Source organism: Pezoporus occidentalis, unplaced genomic scaffold (assembly GCF_034315485.1).
Source record: "Pezoporus occidentalis ecotype Australia unplaced genomic scaffold, CSIRO_AGI_Poc_V1 ctg26, whole genome shotgun sequence".
Lineage (NCBI taxonomy): Eukaryota > Metazoa > Chordata > Aves > Psittaciformes > Psittacidae > Pezoporus > Pezoporus occidentalis.
Window position 1 is genome coordinate 1,952,361 of NW_026914502.1, and position 21,211 is coordinate 1,973,571.

The window sequence follows — 21,211 nt, forward strand, 5'->3', positions numbered from 1 at the left end:
TCCTCTCTGATACTCTTCAAGCAACTGTTCCTTATTAATAAAAACAGATTAAAAAATCACTGAAAAAATTAAAATCAATGAACGTTTTCAGCACATCACGTTCCCTGGAAGCTCCCATTGCGGGAGCATTTGCGGATTTGCCAACATAAAGACATAGGTGCAGTTTCCATAACGGCCTCTTGTCTGAAGCTGATTTGTGTTTATCTGCTTACAGTTTATTGCTTCCGTTGAAATGGCAGAGGAAAATACAGTTTCATCCATGTTTTAAGCACTCTCTAAGAAGTTGCCACAGCTGACAAGTTCTGTGTTAAGGCTTTGTCCTGTTTCTGGCAGGTTTCACCCTTTTTATGGCTCTGCATTAAGGCCTTAACATTTTTCAAGGTACAGTTTTTCTTCCACCGTTACACGAACCCCTGAGCAAGCCTTTCACAAGAGTAGTGAAGTGTCGATTGCTACCAGGAAGAGACGAGTGTGGCACTGATAACGCAGATTGACTCCACAAGTCGTTGAAGTTGTAAAGTAGGTATGCTTTATTCAGCGCTGAGGCGCATGGGGGTTTCTCCCCCAAAAACATGCGTGCCACTCAGTTCATTTAGATTACATATAATGATTACCTAAACATGGGATTGCTCCACGCCTCATGCATATGCAAAAGCTATTCCCGTCTAGTATTAGAATTGGTTTCTGGCATTCGTCCCATTGGTGTGCCTGTGCAGTGCCTCCTGGTGATGGTCGTTAGGGGGTCATGAGGATGAAGGCCTGTAGTTCCTCTTCATCACCGCGAGTAACCTCTTGCTTTCATGCAGACTCAGTGGGGTTTCAGCTCCTATCCAGACCTCAGGTTCAGTACAAGCTGGTTTTATGTATCTTAAAGCAGAAAATTGTCAAGTTTGTAAATTTTGTTACTCTGGCTATCTTTTGTTCCTTTTCTTTCTAAAGATACTATTTGAACAAGAATGTCTTAAATATTAAGCTATGAATCTTATCTATTACAATTCTGCCTAGCAGCTGTAACTCCTACAGTTCTGCTTCACCCAGCACAGTGACTGCTTAAGCAAGCAGGCACAATGTTAACCCTTTATTTCCCGGTATCAGCACTTCAAAGGTGATGCACTTGATCTCGCTCCTGCAGTTGTTGCTCTCCTCCCACTGGGATGAATGCAGGGCAGATCAAGAACCAGAATGAGCACCTAACTGCGTATCCTTTATTTTCTTGATAGCTTTGCAGAAGCTCTCAGCACTTTCTGTTGCTATTCATTTTGATGGAAGATATGCTTTGAATATATAAAAGCTTATATAAACTTCCCAAGATGAAAACAGAATCCTAAATACCCTGAATGATTTAGATTCCATCTCACATTGAGCTGACAAAATTGGTGGGCTTTTGGTGGTTTGAACCAAGTCCCTATGATCTTTCTTTTCCCATGGGTAAAGAGAAATAATACTACTACTTTACTACTACTTTACTACTACTTACTTCTCTGAAACTGGAAAAAGAAATCGTGTGATACTTTCAACATGGTCAAATATTGGGATAAGTCAGTAGTGTAAAGTTTATTAGTAGGCAAGTCCATATAGGTTCAGACCAAGCTTTACATAATGTGTAGTAAGGCATGAAGCCCCACACATAAAGAAGGGTAAAAGGAGGTATTGGATAACTAACTGTTCAGTTCTTCCAATAAAGTACTATTCCCATAGTAAAAGATATAAGAGAAGCATCATAAAGTCACTTGTGGGGAAAAAAAGCATCCTAAAGTCTCGTTTTTCACTCTGCGATTTAGGGTCATCATGGCCTTCATTGTGGGGTTTTGTGATCTCTTTGCTTTCATAATTAAAGAGTGAAATACGGTGCACGAATAAGATGAGGTTAGTTACTCTCACATTTCCTAGCTTAGGAGTCACTCACTTTACAACTGTAATGTCTTCTAATTTCTTAAAATGCAATTTTATACCAGAAATAATAGAGGCAGCCCAGACTTGTCTTACATTGGAGGTAATCACTAACATAGGAAAACAAGGGTATATTCCTGTTATTTGAGTTTTATTGTTGCAAGGTCAGTCGTTCAGACAATCTATCCATTAGTTACCTGTGGCTGTTTTGAATTCATGCTTCACTTCGCTGGAGCGACAGGAGGGCTCAATTGAAAAGAATTTCTTCTACCACCTGTGTGAGAAAATGAGAGTGGCATTCAGCAGTTGTGCATGACAACTATCCTATACCTGTGGGAACTGGTGTATTTGATAAGGCGTAACCAAACCTCCGTGACCTTAGGAATCACAGTCCACAAAGATTAGCTAACGCTTTCACTCAGAGCGTGCATTTAGTCAGAGTGCACAGCAAGGTAGTGCATCAAACTGTAGACAAGCAAAAGAAAGGAAACGAGGAAGAGCTATAGTGTTAAAACCTTGATGTTAAGGTCCCTATGGGAAACAGCAGCCATTATTTTTATTATGTGACCAGAATGGCCTATCTTTTCTTAGCGCTCCTCTGTCCTTCTTTTTTGTGTCTGCTGTTTGCTTAGCTATTGAGGTTGTAAATTAACAGGGACTACTCATTTGTCTTGTGTTTATGCAGCACCTAGCGTAACAAAGGCCTTGCCTCAGGTTCTACTCTAGCAGAGGTACTTAATAAATCATTAAAACTATTTCTGAAGTAATGAATAAGCTGAGTGCTGGAAGAAGTGGTTTGCACTCCTCGTTTTGAGTGGGGGTGAATGGGTTTAAAGGTGTAATTGTCCTATGTGCCATGAGGAGGCATGGGTCTTGAACACTACCAGTGGAGAGATGAAAATGGCCTGGGCCTGCAGTCAGTACAAAGCTAGGCTTCTGAGACTTCACTCTTGGATAGGTTCTCACTCTTGCTCTGTCACTAGGAAAGGGCAGACTAATGTCAGCAGGAAATTCCCTATGGTGTGAAGACAGCCAGCATCTTTTTGATCTTACGATTAAGTAACCAGTGAACACTGTGCCGTTTCGTACTATAAAAGAGAGTATTGTTGATTGAGACTGCCCAGGGGGGTTGTGGAGTCTCCCTCTCTGGAGACATTCAAAACCGATCTGGATGTGTTCCTGTGTAGCCCTGCCTTGGTAGGGGCATTGTACTAGGTGATCTCCAGATGTCCCTTCCAACCCTAACAATTCTGTGATTCTGTGATTCTGTGATATGATGCAGAAACACAGACTTTCAAGAAGAAAACTTCTTTGGTGCCTGTGTAGTGCTAGAAGCTTGCCCTCTGTTTTGCCAAGCACCACATCTTCTGCAATTCTTTGAGTAGGTCTGTGCAGAAATGTTTGACAGAAGATTTAGCCTCAACTTCTCTTTGATTCATTTGGCTCATGGAAGAGTAATCTGTGGGACTGAGATGTGTGTGCATTGCTTACCCTGTGGTATACTGCCATGTGTAATTGTTTTATTCATGGTGTTTATTCGTATTTGGAAAGGGCTGTGTCCTCTCTAGCTCAACACTTAGCCCAGCCTAAAGCTGTATTTTATCCCTTTAATCTTTTTATCACTTTTTTATAAATCAAAACATCTGCACTAAGTGATCATTTTTACTGTTCTGCTCTGAAGTGTCTCCAGTCAGTCAGTCTTCGAGTATGCAGGCATCTGGAATAGTAAATGGTTCTCTGAAAACAACCTCTGAAGAACCATATAAAAAGTGATTTACACATCTATTCTCTGTAAATGTTGATCTTCAGATATAGCCAAAACATCACATTGACTATTGAAATGACAAACTCATCCCTCTTCAGTGTATGTCTTCCGGATTGCATGCTGCTCTCACTCTTTGTATAGGGGAGTATGAAAGCATGGGATAACTGCTCTTTTCCAGAAATCCTTGCACAGCTCAGCTTGTGTCAAGTCAGTGAATATAATTAGAGATTCAGAGGCTGTAAAAAAAAACACTGAGAAGTGGAGAGGGGGGAGTAGCTGTAGGCATGCAGAAGAGCTGGCTGCCTGTGGAAAAGGGAGCTTGAGCAGCCCAGGATAAATGCATCAGCATAGACAAGGTGCTGCAGCAGGCGCTGTGTACCACTGCCTCTGCGAGGAGCCCTTCATTTCCTGCTCTCCTAGAGGCAGGACAGAAAGCAGTATTTTACTACATACAACTCTATCCAAAGTCATAGTTTCTTCACATAAGGCAGTCCCTGTATTCTGTTAAACAGGCAACTGTTTCCAAACCTTATAATTAAACACACCCAGCCACTCCTTAGCTCTGCTTGTATAAAACATAAAAGAAAACAACGCAAAAAAACCCCAACCACAGCTGGCCATCAGGAAGCCATCAAAAGTCTTGCTCATAAAGCCAAACACTTTGGTGAGCTCCCAAACACAGTTATCAGGCTGACTAGCATTATGTAGCTCCCTAATTCTGAACATCATGTGCAGGCCTGATGGAAGGGAACTGGAGAGGGCTCTAAGAATGCTCTTGCTGGGTCACTCGTTCTTTGAAGGCTGTTAAAGCCCGCAGTCATTCAAGAGTATATCTGATTTTTGTAGGGGAGTAATTTAATCAGTTACAGTCTAATCAGTCCTCTGCCAGAATGATCTTTGCTATTTTCATGTATTTCCTGGTCTGCTGGGTCTGGCTGGGACAAGAACTAACTTTCTTCATAGCAGCCCTGTGGTGTTGTGGTTTGGGTTTGTGGCTAAAGCAGGGTTGGTGAGACATTAATTATGTGGCTAATGCTGAACACTGCTTGCAAGCACAAGGCTTTCTGTTTTTTTCCCCGCTCTGCTGCTACTGTCCCCTGTCTCTCCATCCCCCCCACCCCCCCCCCCCCCACCCCGGTGAGTGTGAGTATGCTGGAGCTGTGCAAGAGATTGGGAGGAGACAGAGCAGGACAGCTGACCCAAACTGACCAAAGGGATATTTCATGCCATATAATGTCATTCGTAGCAATAAAAACTGGGGCTGAGCAAGAATCATAGAATGGTTTGGGTTGGAAGGCACCTTAAAGCTCATCCAGTTCCAACCCCTACCATGGGCAAGGACACCTTCCACTAGACCAGGTTGCTCAAAGCCTCATCCAACCTTGACTTGAACACTTCCAGGGAGGAAGCAGACACAACGTCCCTGGGCAACCTGTTCCAGTGCCTCACAACACTTACAGTGAAGATATGTTTTCCTTATATCTAATCTAAATCTACCCTTGTTGTTTAAAGCCATTGCCCCTTGTTCTAGCCCTACATGCCCTTGTAAAAAGTCCCTCTCCGTGTCTCTTGTAGGCCCCCCTTTAGGTATTGGAAGACTGTTTTAAGGTCTACCCAGACATGTCTCCATGCTGAAGAAGCCCAACTCTCTCAGTCCACCCTCATAGGAGGGATGTTCCACATTTGCTCTTCCTGTTCTCTTTCTTGTCCCACTGGAGTGCATGTGGTTGCTTGGCTGCTGGTGGGGCTCAATCCACAGCACCAGGTTATTTCTGAAGCCTTCTGATCACTGAAATATGTCAGGCTGTAAGCTCATTTATAAAGGCAGGTCCCAAGTTCAACCGCCATGTCTGTGAATAAAGGAACAATCAATTACTAGGACAGCCATTATTTTGAAATGATCAATCCTCTTTTCTGTCACATGTGAAAATGGAGAAGTGAGAACAAATGTCACTTTTTATCATTGAAGACATAGGGTACAAAGCTCAGGAATTAGACCTAGCAGGATTGTATAAAATGGAAGCAAAGATGAGAATTTCCTTGAATAAGCGATTTTTGCACCTTTCACTACTTGCCACTTTCCCTAGTTCTCAGCATCAGCTGAAACTGTCTGGATTGAATTTGCTCCAAACTCCTCACTCTTTACGGCATTTTGTAGAAGCAGTTCCTTCCTGGATTGGCAAAGAACTGAGTGTCACCGATGTGCTGAACGAATGACACGACTCAACATCATGCCTCTCTTGCACAGGTGTCAAAACTGTTTCACAAAGCAAAGTAAGAATTAGGAGCATTGCTTGATAGATAGAAAACCCAAGGCACAGAGATAAGTGATTTGTCCCAGATTACACCCATGTCACTAGCAGAGCAGTAATAGGCTCTAGGCACAGCCTAAATTCTACTCTACCATCCCTCTGCTTGACAGTATTAACATCTAAATAACCATAGCCAATTCCCCTTGGTGCTCTCATATGTGTCAGTATGGAAGGGTCGGGGTCTGTCCCCAGTATGCTAGTCCTCCTGAAGGGCACAGGTCTGCCTGTCGTGTCCCTTTCGGTCTTCCTTCGAAGGAAAGGAAGCAACCATTCCGCGTGAGCCCAATCCGTTCCTGCCAGCTCGCACAAATAAACGATGGCAGTCAGATACATTGGAGGTGATACTAAAGAAATATTTGCCTGTAACAGAGGCCACTAAAAGATGTGCTGTAATCAGCACCTCTACCTAACCTATGTCCTGCATGAGCAGATTAAATTGGTTTAAAATGTTGGAACACAGCGCTCATTATGATCAATATCATTCTGTTGATCAGATCAGCAGGAGTGAAAAATAAAACCACATTTAGTCAACAACAAACATTGGCAGCACTTCTGAAACAGGCCAGGGGCTTATTGAAAAGGATATTGATTGAGCCAAGAAAACATCAAGCAGTTTTAAAAGTTTAATCATATTCTCATTCAAGCCTGCCTTCAGTGCCAGGAATTAAAATTCTCCCATCTCCCGAGGACGGAAGATGCATTTCCATAATGTTCTGTAACTTCCAACGCTTTGCATCTGTACCGAATGGCGGAATTATTCATTGCAAATGATTTAGCTGAGATACATAGTTCTTTCTGCTGTGAGCGTACAAATTATGCGGGAACAAGCTGTGATTTTTTTGCATGTTTCTCATTTGCAATTACTTAACAAAGAGCTGGGCAAACCAGAGTTAGCCCACAAGGTATCCTTGAAGTGGTCGCCCTAAATATTGAGGCTGCGTGATTCAACAACATATGCCTGGTCACTCAAACCTGATGAAATGATCACGATTCCTGGGCTAGAAAAGGTTAGTTTCATTAAAAAGATGTGCCCATGTCCTCGTTAGAGAACTGCTCATGAACATTCGCAGTTACCCAAGGGAGCTACTGTACGCAGAGAGTGAAGTGGCATTTTGACACAAGCGCTGTGGCAGCGTCTAGTTATCGGAGCTGTATGTGGTTAAAGAGCACAGACAGAAGTTCGTGCTTGCCAAGAGAAAACAGGAAATGTTTTCTTCTGCGCTGCAGTTCTGAAGATGCACGCTTTTCTAAGCAAAACTCACTCTGTGGAGACCAAAAAGAAAATAGTTATGCCTGAGCTACTGTTCCCCAACCCTCCTGCCCTCCCTTCAACCCTCTGCTTCTCTGTGGCAAGCTTTATGGAAGTCAGGTGTTTCTGAGTCTGTCCAGCGCAGGGAGATGTGAACATAGCAGCGGCAGCAGTATCTCTGTTGGCTTCCAAAAAGCTGGGACTGCAGCATTAACAAGGGCAGTAGGGTTTCATAGGATGTGGACACCCACTGTACACACCTGGGAGCCCTCAAACACACTGCTGTATTCTCAAGGAGTTTTGTATAGTAGGTACCTGGCTAAATCAGATTTATGTGGCATGTACTCTGACATGTCTTATATCCTAGCTAAGCTAAGGTGTGCTGGGGATCGTTCTCCCACTGCAAAGCTCGTCAGAATGCATGGCTACAAACAGGATCAGTGGGTGGCATGGATTTACAGGCATGTCTAGCTTGTCTGAGACCTCTGCCTTCTGACCACTGTGATCTGCAAAGCGAGGAATTAAACGCATCTGGACTCAGGCTTCAGTTTCTTTTGGCTGGCTTATCCCTTCTGAGGTACAAAGGCCAGTTGCATTGGTGCATGCAGTTCTGAATTTCTGACCCTCTTCCTCTTTCTTGCCTCCCACCCTTTCATGGCCACGTCCTGTGTGATCTCTTCAAGGAAGTGGGAAGAAATTTCATACACGAAGAAGGCTTTAAAATTCAGATGGGGTTTGTGTGAAGTTATCTGGAGGACTGGGTTGCAGGAGAAAAGGTGAAAATCAAAGTGGATGAATAAAGACCTGGTTGCAAGTGCTATGGTAGAAAATAAAATGCTGTGATGCACTGGTGGGGGTAACTTGAGTGGAGGTGGATACAAGTAGGACCAGGGCCAAAAGGAACAGGGAAAAGCCTTGAAGACTTGCTTGAAGCATCGACAGATGCACGCAGTGTGCGTGCTTGGAGTCCCTTTTCTCAAAGCAATAAGAAAGAACTACATCCAAAACAAAAACTACAGCAACAAGAAGATTAAGACCAATTCCTCTCCCAATCTATCTGTGAGGAAAACAGTCAGACAAGTCCAGAGCACAGGGCTCTGCAGAGTGGTTGTGTCCTGAAGCACCTTGCCTGCATCCACTTGTCCAATCTGGCATCTAACGCTTAACAGATTCAGAGTAGAGCACCCCTAGCTCCATCTGCTCCACAAGCCAGGACAGTGCTTCCTAGTGGCACCTATGCTTAAAAATACCCCATTTGAGGACACATTCCCAGTGTCTGCTGTTTTACTGTGGTTCTTCACACACTGTCCAGCACCCCTAGCTGCGTATGCTTATTGTGTGACTTCGAGCTGTATGTGTGTTCACCATGCTGCTCTGACAAGCTGAATGCTGTGCTCCCCATCCCTTAACCCAGTATGTGGAGCATCGCACATCAGCATGCTCAGTCAAACTGAAAGATTCGGTTTGCTTTTTGGTACAATACCCCCGTATAATTTAGAAAGGAAAATGAAGTATTGCTTTGCACTTCTTTCTGCCTTACTTTTATGCTGCATGAGGTTAACATGTATTTATTTAGACATTTGTCTGTGTTTAGAGAAGCTCTGGTAAGACAGACCCAGACCTATACTGTGAGATCATGTCAACAAGGAGAAGGGTGCTGGGAGAGAGCAAAGGAGCTGCTAATCGAATGTTTGTACCTCTTGCTTATGTATTTTAAAGGCCATACCATACATACATGAGCAGCATGTACGGAAACAAGCGCTGATCAGGAGTCACTTATAGGTTGAGATTTGGATTACTTTTAGAGTGGAAATTAGAGCTGGATTTATATAGCTCATTGTCTCTGGTCACCATCTTCCCACGGAGGTTATAGTGAAATTGATTCTCAACAAAACCTCCTTTAAGGAAATCTTGTGTTTGTTCGGGCTTCTCTATCTCTGCACTCTTTTTAGTATCACAGAAACATGTTGAGATGGATCTGTAGCCAAATACTAATCTCATAAACTCCACAAACACTAACTAACACCATCTGTGGGAATTTTTACTGCAAATTACCACAACATGTAAAATGCTTCTTTCGGTCTGATGAGCCTCGCCTCGCCATGGGAATAGTGTCATAAGGCCTCCTTGCACAATGGCTCTTATTTCCAGATGTCACTTTTTTAGACGTATAAGAAAAGATGCTTTATTATATATCTCCAGCAAACAGGAAAGTTCATCTTCTCAGTGCACCTTCAACGTCAATGAAAAGCAGAAGTGAAAGAAATCAAACTAAGCAGCAGGAGTAGCACATCTGTGAGTAAACAGTTTCCTCCAGCACAAAGCTACTCCCCAGATGCCAGAAAGCCATTTTTATCTGTCCCCTCCTGCTTGTTCTCAGGGTCTGACTCCATCTCCCTAGAGCTTGCAGTAATACTTTGGACAAGTAAAAGAAAGAAGAAAGGATTTGGAGGGGGAAAAAAAAATCCACCTCAGCCACAAGCAGTCCAGAACAGTGTGAATAAGACAGACATGGACAAACAACCCATCATACTCCATTCATATCTGATTCGGTTGCTCATCACATAAAATATTCCCTCCTGCCAGGAACAGACTGGCTTGCCACAAATATACTTTGCCATCACCACTTTCAGGAGAAACTGGGGGGTTATAGAAGGGTTTTGTTTTGAGGATTTCTCTTCCATCTGAAACAACAATGTAGTTTATTTGTTGAACCATTTCCCCCTACCTTTGGTACCTGCAGGACAGTAATTTCTTACATGTCCTCTCTCACTTTCATCTGTCTTAAGATCATTGATCAGCATTTCTCTTTAGTCCAGGGAACAGCTTCTTGCCTATGGTGGACATCTGGCTTCTTCTTGGAGACCTGGAAGTATTTGTCCCTTTTCCTGGACAGGAGGCAGAGGAGGTGACAGCAGAACACATCCTGTATCAGGATGGGCACAAATGTGCTTTCTGCAACACTCAAAACCACAAGGGACTACCAAGTTAAGATTTATAACTGTTCTCCAGAGGCATTTACTAACCCTAGCAAGCAGAACACATACTTTTGGGAGCTTTGATTTTTAGGGAGTAGCACTATGCCTTTATTTTGCCTGATTATTTGTACCTGCTTTAGATGGTAGATACGATCTGATGTGCTCATCTTCCATTACGAGAGCCTCCACTTTTCACCACTGACTGTCTAAGGAAAGTCTGCTCCTACCTTAGGTGCTTGGAAATCTCACCATCTTAGATATTAATTAAAAAAAAGACTGACAATTAAAAAGCTTGGATTTTTCTTTTTGGGGTATTTTTTTGCCCTGTGCACTTTGAAGTTGTAGGGAAGAGCCCAAACTCCCTTGGAAAACTGGAAAGAAGTATTCTGCTTGGAGGTAGTTCTGGTCATAAGTTATAGTTTGTGTTTTGTGAACTCTTTGATGCTCACTATTTATGGGATGTTACTGGAAATCACTGCAGTACTTGGAAGATGACTACATTAGTATGATCTTCACCAGAAGCTGATTACTAGCTGACACTGCCGTTAGAAGCTAAGCTGGTGAACACGATATCAAAGGGAAGACTGAACTAATTGGAAAATAAATAAGGGCAAGGGAATAAAGATCCTCTTTTGATATGAGAACCTTTGGTATAACAAAAGAACAATGAAAGAACAATAAAAGCCCATTAAATTGCAAATGTTCAACTCTTTCCTCTAAGTGTTAGCAGCCCTTTAAAAGTGAGCAGTGTTTTAAATCTAGGGGGATTTGAAATCCTCCAGGACAGAAGCAGTTTGTGAAATATTTGTAACTTAAATAAAAAGAGGAGGAAAAGTGCAAACTCTTCCCATATTGTCCAGAACCATCAAAGCTACGTGCCAGAGGTATGCCGCCAGTGTAATAAAACCCATCATTTTTATTGCTTTGGGAATGGGGATGGAAGGAACCTGCCAAGAGATGCTAAGAATGAAAAGCTGTGCCTGAAGCCTGGTGGGAGTTTAGTTTATTTTGGTACGCTCAAAACTGTGTCAACCTTTTCCATGAATATTTCATTGGTTCTTAAAAGGAAAATTATCATGGCTCTAATACATTACTACTTATATTTTAAAGTGTTTTCAAAATACTTATTTTATTCCTTCTCTACACCCTTCTGCAGCAGGCCACAGAAATGCTGTGCTGCATAGTTATAATAAGGCTCTGAATTATATGATATATTTGATATAGGAATGATTTTGATATGTTTTTCAGATGTTAGCCTGAAGAAATTCTGTTCCGGGTTGCAGTCACTGGGATCCTTGATTCATATGGGACTGCAGGCAGTCTGTAAGTCCACATTCATTTATCATTCTGAGTGTACTTTGAGTTTTCCAGGAAAGGTGGAGTATGAAAGACCTGGAATTGCTATGTATTTTCAAAAAGCCAGAAGACTGGATGGAGCATGGGATAGGAGAGTGGAGTGCAAACTATATTCTCTTCATATCAGTTGCTCAGACTCAGTTGTGAAAACCAGTTTTGAGTATCATTGTCGTTCAGAGGGTATTTAGTGACCTGCGAGGAGGAAATCACTGTGATCCTAAAGAAACAGTTTTCCACAGCATGCAGAATGCTGCATGCCAACACACCTGTTGGTACCTTGGTATCTTGGATACCTAATGAAAATAGCCTAGAGGGGAGCAAGGAAAAGTACATTTGTTTATCTGGGCTGTTGAACATCCTCTGTGAAGACACAGAACACACTTTGAAGGGTTAGTTCTGTTGGTATTGAGAAATCAGGTTCTATAGCAGTAGTTCACCAGGAGTTTCCTCAGGAAGAAAAAGCTGCTTATCACTGTTACTATCACTGTTTCAGATTTCTTCTTTGTAACATTGCTAATCTGATTCTTTCTGAAGGCTAGACAATTTCAGAAGGTAAGTTTCCTTTGTAACTTTGTTGCTGAGATAGGGAAACCATAATGTCCCTTTCATGGAGCCTGATCTCCTCTCCCTCTTCAGGTTACTTTCCATGGTTCTTTTACCCTATGTTTTTCTTGGGTGTTCTGTGACTCCATCCCATCTGCTCTCCCAGTCTCCCCAGTATTCTGCATGGGACATGGGTTAAGCTATGGGTTTTGTAAGCGGTGTGGCTTTTTACCAGGAAACAAAAGGAGATAATTTCAGGACAATTAAGAATTGTTTGAAGAAAGGGACTGTCACACTAATTAACCTGTAGCTGCTTGGATGCGATGAAAGGAACATAAAGTCATAAGGATTTCTTAACAGTAAAAGAGCTAATATGAGAAGAGATTCTACCAGTTACCTTGTTGACTGGCAAAGCTCACAATCAAAGCTGCACAGAGTGAATTTGAAACCTGTGATTCTTTCCAAGGTGAATATGGTGACAAAATGATTAGCCACTCTCAGTGCACGTCGATCTTAATTAAAGCCTATCCCCCCGTGGTGATGCTATAGGCAGCCCAGCTTCCCCAGACACAGCATCAATCTTGTAGACAAAGACACTTCTTGAGGACATGTGCTATAATATTTTTTCTCTCCCATGTGGGGCTTTAAAGCAGAAGCATTCCTGTGGGCTCTAGCAGCCCCCAGGATCAGCGGCTCAGCACTGCCCCTTAACCACTAAAGCATTTCCTAGGGTGTATGCATTCCAAGAGCTGACACCAGGGTTTTCTTTTTCCTTTTGTGCTGTTAAACTAGCAATAAACATTCCAATAGGATCAACTTACAATATACCTTCATGAGTAGAAAGCATCTCCAGCAGAAGGAATGGCAGCTTCAAGTTGTTCCAGAACAAAACTCTGGGAGAATCACACTTGACCGGTTTTCCATGTGCCACCTGATTTCACTGATACACTTAACAGGCAGCTGGCAAGTTTGGAAGAATGAGACCAATAGAAAATTGTGGCCATAATGTATTTACCTCAAGCAGCTGTGTATTCAAATTGTGCTTAAGAACTTAAAAGGAAATTCATAGTACTCAACTTGTTGAATTGGTATTGAACTCCTGAATTGGTATTTCACTTCATATAATTACAACTTACTAGGCAAATTTAAGTGGAAATAGTCTCTTTAAAATCCCTTTATAAAATACAAGGGGTGGTGTACACAGATAGTAGTCATTTTTCAAAGTCCATAACTTCATTAGGTTAAGAGCAAAAATCCAAAACACAGCTCTTTCCGTTCACTCAAGTTGCTTAGATTGGACCATTCTGTTTTAAGTATTGTAAAGCCAATTCTGAAGGACACCACCCTCATGGGATCTAAATACAAAAGCATTAGATGAAGAAAAGTGACTTTTTGAAGTCTGGGTGTGAGAAAACTGGTAGTGGCAATGATATATTAATGTGTCAATGATGAATAAATACAAAACCTTAAAACTTGAACCAGCAGCAGTCTCATACATCATTCTCTCTCTTTTTTTAAAGGATATAAAAGATTTAAATGTCAGAACTATAATTTCAGAACTGTGTATAATGTCAAGTGATGCATGTTGCATACTCTTAGTATATTCCATTGATCAAACCAGATTCTGCGATAATAATTGCAGATGATGAAGCACGTTTCATGTGCAAATGGACATGGATTTTGAAGTGAATTTGGAAGAAAAATGTTTGCGTACTGAAGTCTTAATAATTGTTTTGTTCAAGCTGCACTGATCCATGCACAAATTATTTTGCAGGTCGCTGATGCTCCTGACAATAATTAATATTAGTGTGATGCCTGCAGGCCACTGTCAGCCAAGGAGAATTTATGATAGAATGTAGTAATCGGATAAAACTTGTTGCAGACTTGAGAGAGAATCAATCCCAACAGAACCTGAGAGAATTACAATTTTCCTTTTGCAGAGAGTTCATGCACCTCTGTTTCAGCTCACAGAATTAATCTCGTTATTTATGAAGTAAGGTTGAGTTGGGTTTAGCCTGGGTTCAGCAGTAGCAGTCATTTTCCTCCTTCTTAGTAGCTGGTGCAGTGCTGTGGTTTTGACTTTTGGCCTGGGAACAGCACCGATAACACCGATGGTTTTAGTTGCTGCTCAGTAATGTTTACTCTGACCATGGACTTTGTGAACCTCATGCTCTGCCAGGGAGGAGGGGAAGCCAGAAGGAAGCAGAGACAGGACACCTGACCCAAACTGACCAAAGAGGTATTCCATACCACAGCACGTCATGCCCAGGATGTAGAACTGGGGGCAGTTACCGGGAAGGGTTAGATCACTGCTCAGGTCGGGCTGCGTATCGGTTGGTGGGTGGTGAGGGGTTGTATTCTCTTCCCTTGTTATTTCCCTTATCATTATTATTATTGGTGGCAGCAGCAGTGATTTGTGTTATACCTTAGTTACTGGACTGCTCTTATCTCAACCCATGGGAGTTACATTCTTTCCATTCTCCTCCCCATCCCTCCGGGAGCAGGGGGGAGGAAGAGGAGGGGAGGGAGTGAATGAGCGACTACATGGTTCTGAATTACTGACTGGACTTAAACCACGACACTTCCTAAGAAAATTAGGCATATATGATCACACCATCTTTAAATGCCTTCTCTGTACTCCTAACAGCTACCACCTTCAGAGACAATTGCAAACCAGTTTGAAAGAAAGCAGAAATCTCAAAGAGATTAAATTGCTAAAAGCTTTTGCCCAGGTATCTGGACAGGACAAAGATACCTGAAGTAGTACTGTCTGTCGGGGAGGGCAAGAATAATTCAGCTGTTAGACAGCCTTTTTGGCAGAAGCCTGCAGTCCCATCAGTAGGACAAGTCTTGATACCTCTTACTTTTCGTCTGATGCAGCTGTGGCAGAAAGCCCAGTGGAAACTAATTGTTTCGAAAAGGAGAGCATACAAATCAAAGGACACACATCTCTAGGAAACCAGAGTGCTTACAAAATGGTTTTAGCAATTCCTTGAACTTCTAATTTTACTCTACAAAAACAACAGAATTTCATTTCAGCACTTTCATAAAAGGTTAATTTGAAAGAACAGTGGCTGAACCCTGCCAAAACCATCAAAACATCATGTTAGTTTAATTTAAAGATGTAATAAAATCAAAAGTGGTAGACAGCTTGATAAGGAGGATGCACATCTTGAGAACATTAAGCTGACTGAGGTGTTACCCAGCGAATTTACTCCAATTCTGAGTACTGATTAGAGCAATTTTTAGGTTAATGCAAATCAGGCTCCATTCTTAATTGATTTGAATACAACACAGTCCTACCTAGAAGATTATGTCCACACTTTAGACGGCAGGCTTAAAAGCCTGTCCCGATAAGGAGAAATTCATTAACTCCATGTCTTCTAGAAAGATTGCATTTTGTGATATTTTCATGATTTTATTGATTAGACTGAACAGCGTTCATGGAGAGCAAATAAGTTATTTGTACTGCGTCAAATAGCTTTTCTATCATAAGTGTGGCTGTCACAGTCATTAGTGAGGGAAAGAATAAAGAAGATAAAAGGAGAGATACGAAGTCAAGAGTGAAAGTTATTACTCCTGGAGCAGGCTGCTCAGTTTTGCCTGGGCAGGCTTCGATGACATCAAGCTCTTGAAGGTACCACGTATTATCTTCCTTGGAATGACGACAGAGATGCTGCTTCTGTCACTGGGTCCTTCAGATGCTGTGTCTCCTGCCGTTCTGTATGACTTTGAGTACGTTGGAAAGGTCAAAATTTTTTGTAATCAACTCCATGAGGTCCTCGTCGCTTTCAACACCAGTGATAAACTCTTCTAAAGTCAGTTCCCCTAAAAGGAATTCACATACTCCTTAGGAACCAAGAAACCCAGCAATCCCTCTCCATTCAACACAAGGCTGTTCGTGCCAGATCGAATCCCTCGGGAAGGTTCCCCATTCTCTGCTGATAGGCAAATGCAGGAAGAGTATTTGCTAATGTTTTCCCACTTTGCATCAGATCCCAGAACTCAGACTCACTTTTTTTCTGTTAAAACAGTTCGAACACAGCTTTCACTGAAGTCTAAGACAACTGTGAGTACTCCTAAATGTGAAAAAAGGCGCTAACAAAACCTTGTATCAAGGGTGAATTTAGGTGTATGGACCAGTTCTCACTGAGCTAACTGGAGTTTATCTTCTAGCTAGTTTTAACAAAAATTAAGGGCTTATTTTGCTGGGGATTACCAGGATTATTTATAACCAAGATAAAATATAGGCAAAAAAGAATTTAAGTGTTTTGATTACATAAATTCATGCAAGCAACTGAAATGGTCATTTAAAGTGTGATTTTTGAGGACCATGGCAAAATCAGGCAATACTTTGAAAGTTACAAGACAGCTAAAAGATTTCTTCTATTGAGGAGCAGGAATATTCTTCCTCTTTTCCCACTCTCTTCCCTGTCAGCAAAGGCAAAGGCCCCTCCTAGGAATATGTGTGCTTGTATAGTACACAGGAATGTACGTAATTATCTGGTTAGAAGTTACGATAACTGTGATTATTCCAGTGATAACTGCTTATGAGGGAAAAGCTTTATTTTTACTCAGAGAATGGTATAAAGTTTCTTGTTAAAATCACAAAAGTGAATGATTTGTCACTGAAATAAGAAATGGCAAGAGGCCAGGCAAAGAGGAAAATAGTTGGATGAATTAGGGCCCCAGGGTGCAGGGGAGCAGCAATTCAAGTTGCATGCACTTCTAGTGTATGCTTAGTTAAATGACTTTTGTCTATTTTTGGATTTAAGTACTCCCCAGAGTACTTTTGTGTTTTGGTTTTTGCCCATTGCAACCTTGGAAACCTCATCTGAGATGAAAAAGGAAAATGATCAGCATTTGAAAAATGTGACAACCACTTTCTACATGGGCAGTAAAGGTTGCTTCCTTTTCAGTCATATGAGTCATCACTGCACTGGTGAACAGGCTTCTATACACACTACTAAAGTGGAAATACATCATTTGACAGAAATCCTGGCTGTTAGGCTTCAGTGAGAGGAGTAAGACCCTCGCCAGGGGCTGGCATGTAGTGTCCTGAGGATGTTTTTGCTTCCTCTTTCAGCACCAGTTCCCCTATAACATCATCCCAGGAGCAGAAATGGAAGAAGCCATCTCTGTATGCTTGTCTGAGTCCTCCTGCTTTTGCCTCTCATTCCTCTGATCTCTTCTATCCCGGGCACTCCTCTTATTTCCCATCTCCTTCCCTCTGTGTTGCTTTTGACTGAGGTCTTTGGCTGGCTGGGGTTCCTGGACTCATCAGATGCACAGGCTGCATCATTTTCATGCTTATGCAGGTCAACTGGTCTTGAATTCCCTCCTCTTGATCCCAGACTATATATTTCAAAGTACCAATACCAGCGTGCAAGCATACCAAATCCACTGCAGTTACCAGGGAGATGTGGTTACACTGGCATACCAAACTCACTGCAACCATGACAGGTCTCAGATTTCCTGGAGCTAATGAAAATAAATCACAAAGCCATTGGGAGTTTTGTTTTAACAATTGCTCCTGACAAGTGTGGGATTATTTCTTGTATTTTAATGTGCGGGAGGACATGGCAATTTATTTGTCTATTTGCCCTTTTCTTTACTGAGAAGCTACAAGGAGCTTAAACTACAAGAAAGTAGCATAGTTTAAGCTAAAATTGGTGAAATTTGTCCCATTCCCCAGGTGACGCTGGTCCTGCTGCTTTGCAGCTATTTAAAAAATGGAAAGCAGTTTGAAATGGGAGTATTATGAAGATAAATTGAATAATTCATGTTCTGGCACTTCATTGCTAAAACGTAAGGCGCATGAGTTGTTTTTTCAGCTGATGGTCTAGCTCAGATACGGTTATTGGCAGTAAGCATATGGTCAAAGCAGGAGTCAAAATATGAATAATCACACAATTTGGGTTAGACACTAGATTATGATTATATGTTATTTGGAGTCCTTTGGTTATTTGCCTTCCCCAAAAGCTGGGCCAAGCAGGTGGGGAAAAAAATCCTCCATGAGTTATTCACATGCACCACAACATCACTGTTTGTACTCTGACTGTATATAGCAAACAGCTATTTTAAAAAGTAACCTTAATGTAGCAAGTAAGACCAGAAAAATGAACAAAAACCAAAAAAAGCACCCCAGATTCCTCACTAGGTGACTTTGCTCTGCAATGTTTTCCTAATATTCCTAATTTTCAATGATTGCAGTAACTGACGTAAAACACAATTGCTGGTGGAAGGAGGATTTTCATGGCTAGAAGTATGAGGGAAGACATTCCCATGTGCAAGTGTGCTACTAGAAACAACTCCAACTTAAAGGTTTGGTTTCCAAATGCAAGTCCAACTGACTCAATGCAGTTACCTTGAATAAAACCAGTGGCATGTGTTAGCAGTCAGCCTTCAAGGGACATTAGTTGGTTCTCTCATCCACTTTAGAGATTAAGAACAGAAATACACTAAAATAACCTCCTTGATCACACCTTTGTTCTTCTGTGCAGTCAGAGTACTGGCACTTTGGATGCACAGTGCAAGACCTCCACGTTTTAGCCCCTACTGCATTGTAACTCCTCTGTCAGATTAATAGAGACAGTTGATTTATTTACTTCACTGTAAAGCTGAAGCAATATGGGTAAAGAACACATTCAGGCTTTCTGTTAATCTGATCCAGTCAAGCCTTCAGTAGCATGTTCAGCTCCCCTCTTGATCCCACACTTCCTTATGGGGGAAAATCCCTGCCAGTGCCAACAAAACCTATATTCTTACCGTCATTGTTCACGTCTATCTTCTGAAATACAATGTTTGTGAACTCTTCAGCAGACATGTCACTGTGGCCGTTAATAGCTTGAATAGCCTGAAGGCAGAAAGGGAGAAAGTTCTTTCAGGCTCTTTTCCCCATCAGGTTGTGAAAACAATACACTGGCAGCTGCAGGATTTGAGATGCGGCTCTTTAGCTCACCAACCCTCTCAAAAATTACTAAATAAATAGCTGTTTCCAGTAATGAGGATTGGAAATTTAATTTACATAACACAGCCTGAAGATCACAGCCTAATTTCCATATCTCTGAAGGTCTTCTGAACCCATGTGGCACCTCTGCTCTGCAGTACACTTTAGATTCCACACCAGCGTTTTTATCTGGCCCTGGGGAGTTCTGTGTCTTTGGCGAGGGCCCTGTGGCCTGTGTGATTTGAGTATTGTTTTTCACAGCTGAAAGCACATACATAGAAAACTTAAGTCATTTTTCTATTAAGACGTGTTTAACTTAGTAATCACAAATAAAGACAGGTCAGCAGACCTGGAAGCTGAGAGGATTCACTTGTCCTTCAAATAACTTAAGAAAAGATATAGGTAGAAATACACATGCATATATGCTCTGTAATGGGCATACTACAGAATTTCATTATCTACAGCCGAATTATTCCCCCCATGTGCCAGTTGTTTCTTTCAGTATTCCTGATATTAAATTAGAACTCATTATATTTAAATAGTTAAATCTATTCAGTGCCAGTGTGGAGTTCTTGACCATCACTGTCTTTATCTTACTTTGTACAAATGAGTTCCAGAAGGCAGCAAGAATTTTACAAAGATAGCTACATAAACTCGTTTGTATTAGCAATTCATACTGTAGATACTTTGGTGTTTTCTGTGTCTGACCATGATGCAGTCTGCAGAAGAAACTTACAGCTCTGCCACAGTTAAATTTGTTGTAGTGTTAAGAGTAAGGCAGGTTCCTGAAGTAGAATCATAGAATAGTTAGGGTTGGAAAGGACTTTAAGATTACCTAGTTCCAACCCCCCTGCCATGGGCAGGGACACCTCACACTAAACCATGGCACCCAAAGTATTGTGTAAGTACCTAAAGTACTTGAATCACTGACTACCACAGAATCACCTTAAAATAATAAACTACAATAACCGGGCTGTTAAAATGCGTATTTGTCTGGAAGGAATTTTGATGGTTGATAATGCTGGTCCAAAGTTTGCATAGCTGTGTGGAGAGATGAAGATTTAATAGGACTTGTGTGATTTAAATTAATGTCTGAGGTATCATATATCTTACTGGACAAGCCTAGGTCAAATGACTTGGGCAGGTTTAAGCTAAGGTTCTTGTACCCCAAAAGAGAGGAAAACACAGAGATGTGTAAACTGGTTTTAAAAACAGGCAAGTTGAAAACCAAAACTTTACATTAAAAGTAAAGACCAAGACAAAACAGTCACCTCATTGCCTCTGGGTGAAAAATATGGAGAATAACTTCAAAAGAAAGATGTCATTAGTCTTAAACGAGGAGAAATCTGGGAGGTGCAGCCTCTCCTACCTTTAGAAAGCTGCCCTTTAGAAGGTGATGCATCCACTTTGTTTTTTACCCCTGTGGCTTCATGTGGCTCTGGTTCCTTTCAAACTGGGCAGCAGCTCTTGAATGTCTTTAACAGTGACTAGCCAGGCACCCCCACAGAATCCAGGGGTTTGTTCCTTGTTATATATGTATGTTCCTTGTTTATTATGACATTAAATCCCTGTTTAGATTTTATCCTCCCTGCAGCAAAACCTTGGTCTGTAATGAATCCTGAACATTCAGGGAGCAGGATTAAGTCATTCGTATTTGCAAGGAACCCTATAATACCTTTTGGATGAAAGCAGCTACCAAAGTGCACAATAGTTATTTCACGAAAGCAAGTTGAAAACTACAGAAGTAATTTTAAAGAAAGAAATGCACTGCTTTGGTTTTATGGGTTTGAAATGGACCCATTTTCTGCAAAATTTTCTCCAGTATTTGTATCCAAATGTCACGGCATGATTTCATGGGAAAATTAAATTTCCCCAACTGGATTTTAAAATAGGGGATTATGGCATTTGCAGTAAGCAAATCTAAAAGGCTTTCAAACAATTAAAAGTATTAGGATGAAATCTCTATTGCTTCTTGCAGCAAGTTCTGTTTGAGAAGCTGGTCTTCCACACCGGACTGGCACAAACACTTTTAACCAGCTGGCTTATTCATTGTGCTGTTGTTCTACCCTGCGTTATAACACCGTTTATCACAATAATGTCTCTCCTCTTTCTAGTTTTTCACTTTTCAGTAAAGAATTATATCTGTAGAACTATGGTACTGCGTAGAGA

General features: G+C 41.5%; 1 protein-coding gene across 2 annotated transcripts in view; it reads right to left on the bottom strand.

Annotated features, from left to right (window-relative positions):
• Positions 1 to 15,081: 15,081 nt before the first annotated feature.
• GUCA1C (guanylate cyclase activator 1C) overlaps positions 15,082 to 21,211 on the bottom strand; it is a 33,526-nt gene continuing 27,396 nt past the window's right edge. For both annotated transcript variants that reach the window (XM_062623936.1, XM_062623937.1), the window contains exons 3-4: positions 18,862 to 18,949; positions 15,082 to 15,921 (exon numbers count right to left, since the gene is read on the bottom strand). In XM_062623936.1, the coding sequence (XP_062479920.1) occupies positions 15,791 to 15,921; positions 18,862 to 18,949 (219 nt within the window). In that variant the 3' untranslated portion in view covers positions 15,082 to 15,790. The remainder of the gene's footprint in view (positions 15,922 to 18,861; positions 18,950 to 21,211) is intronic.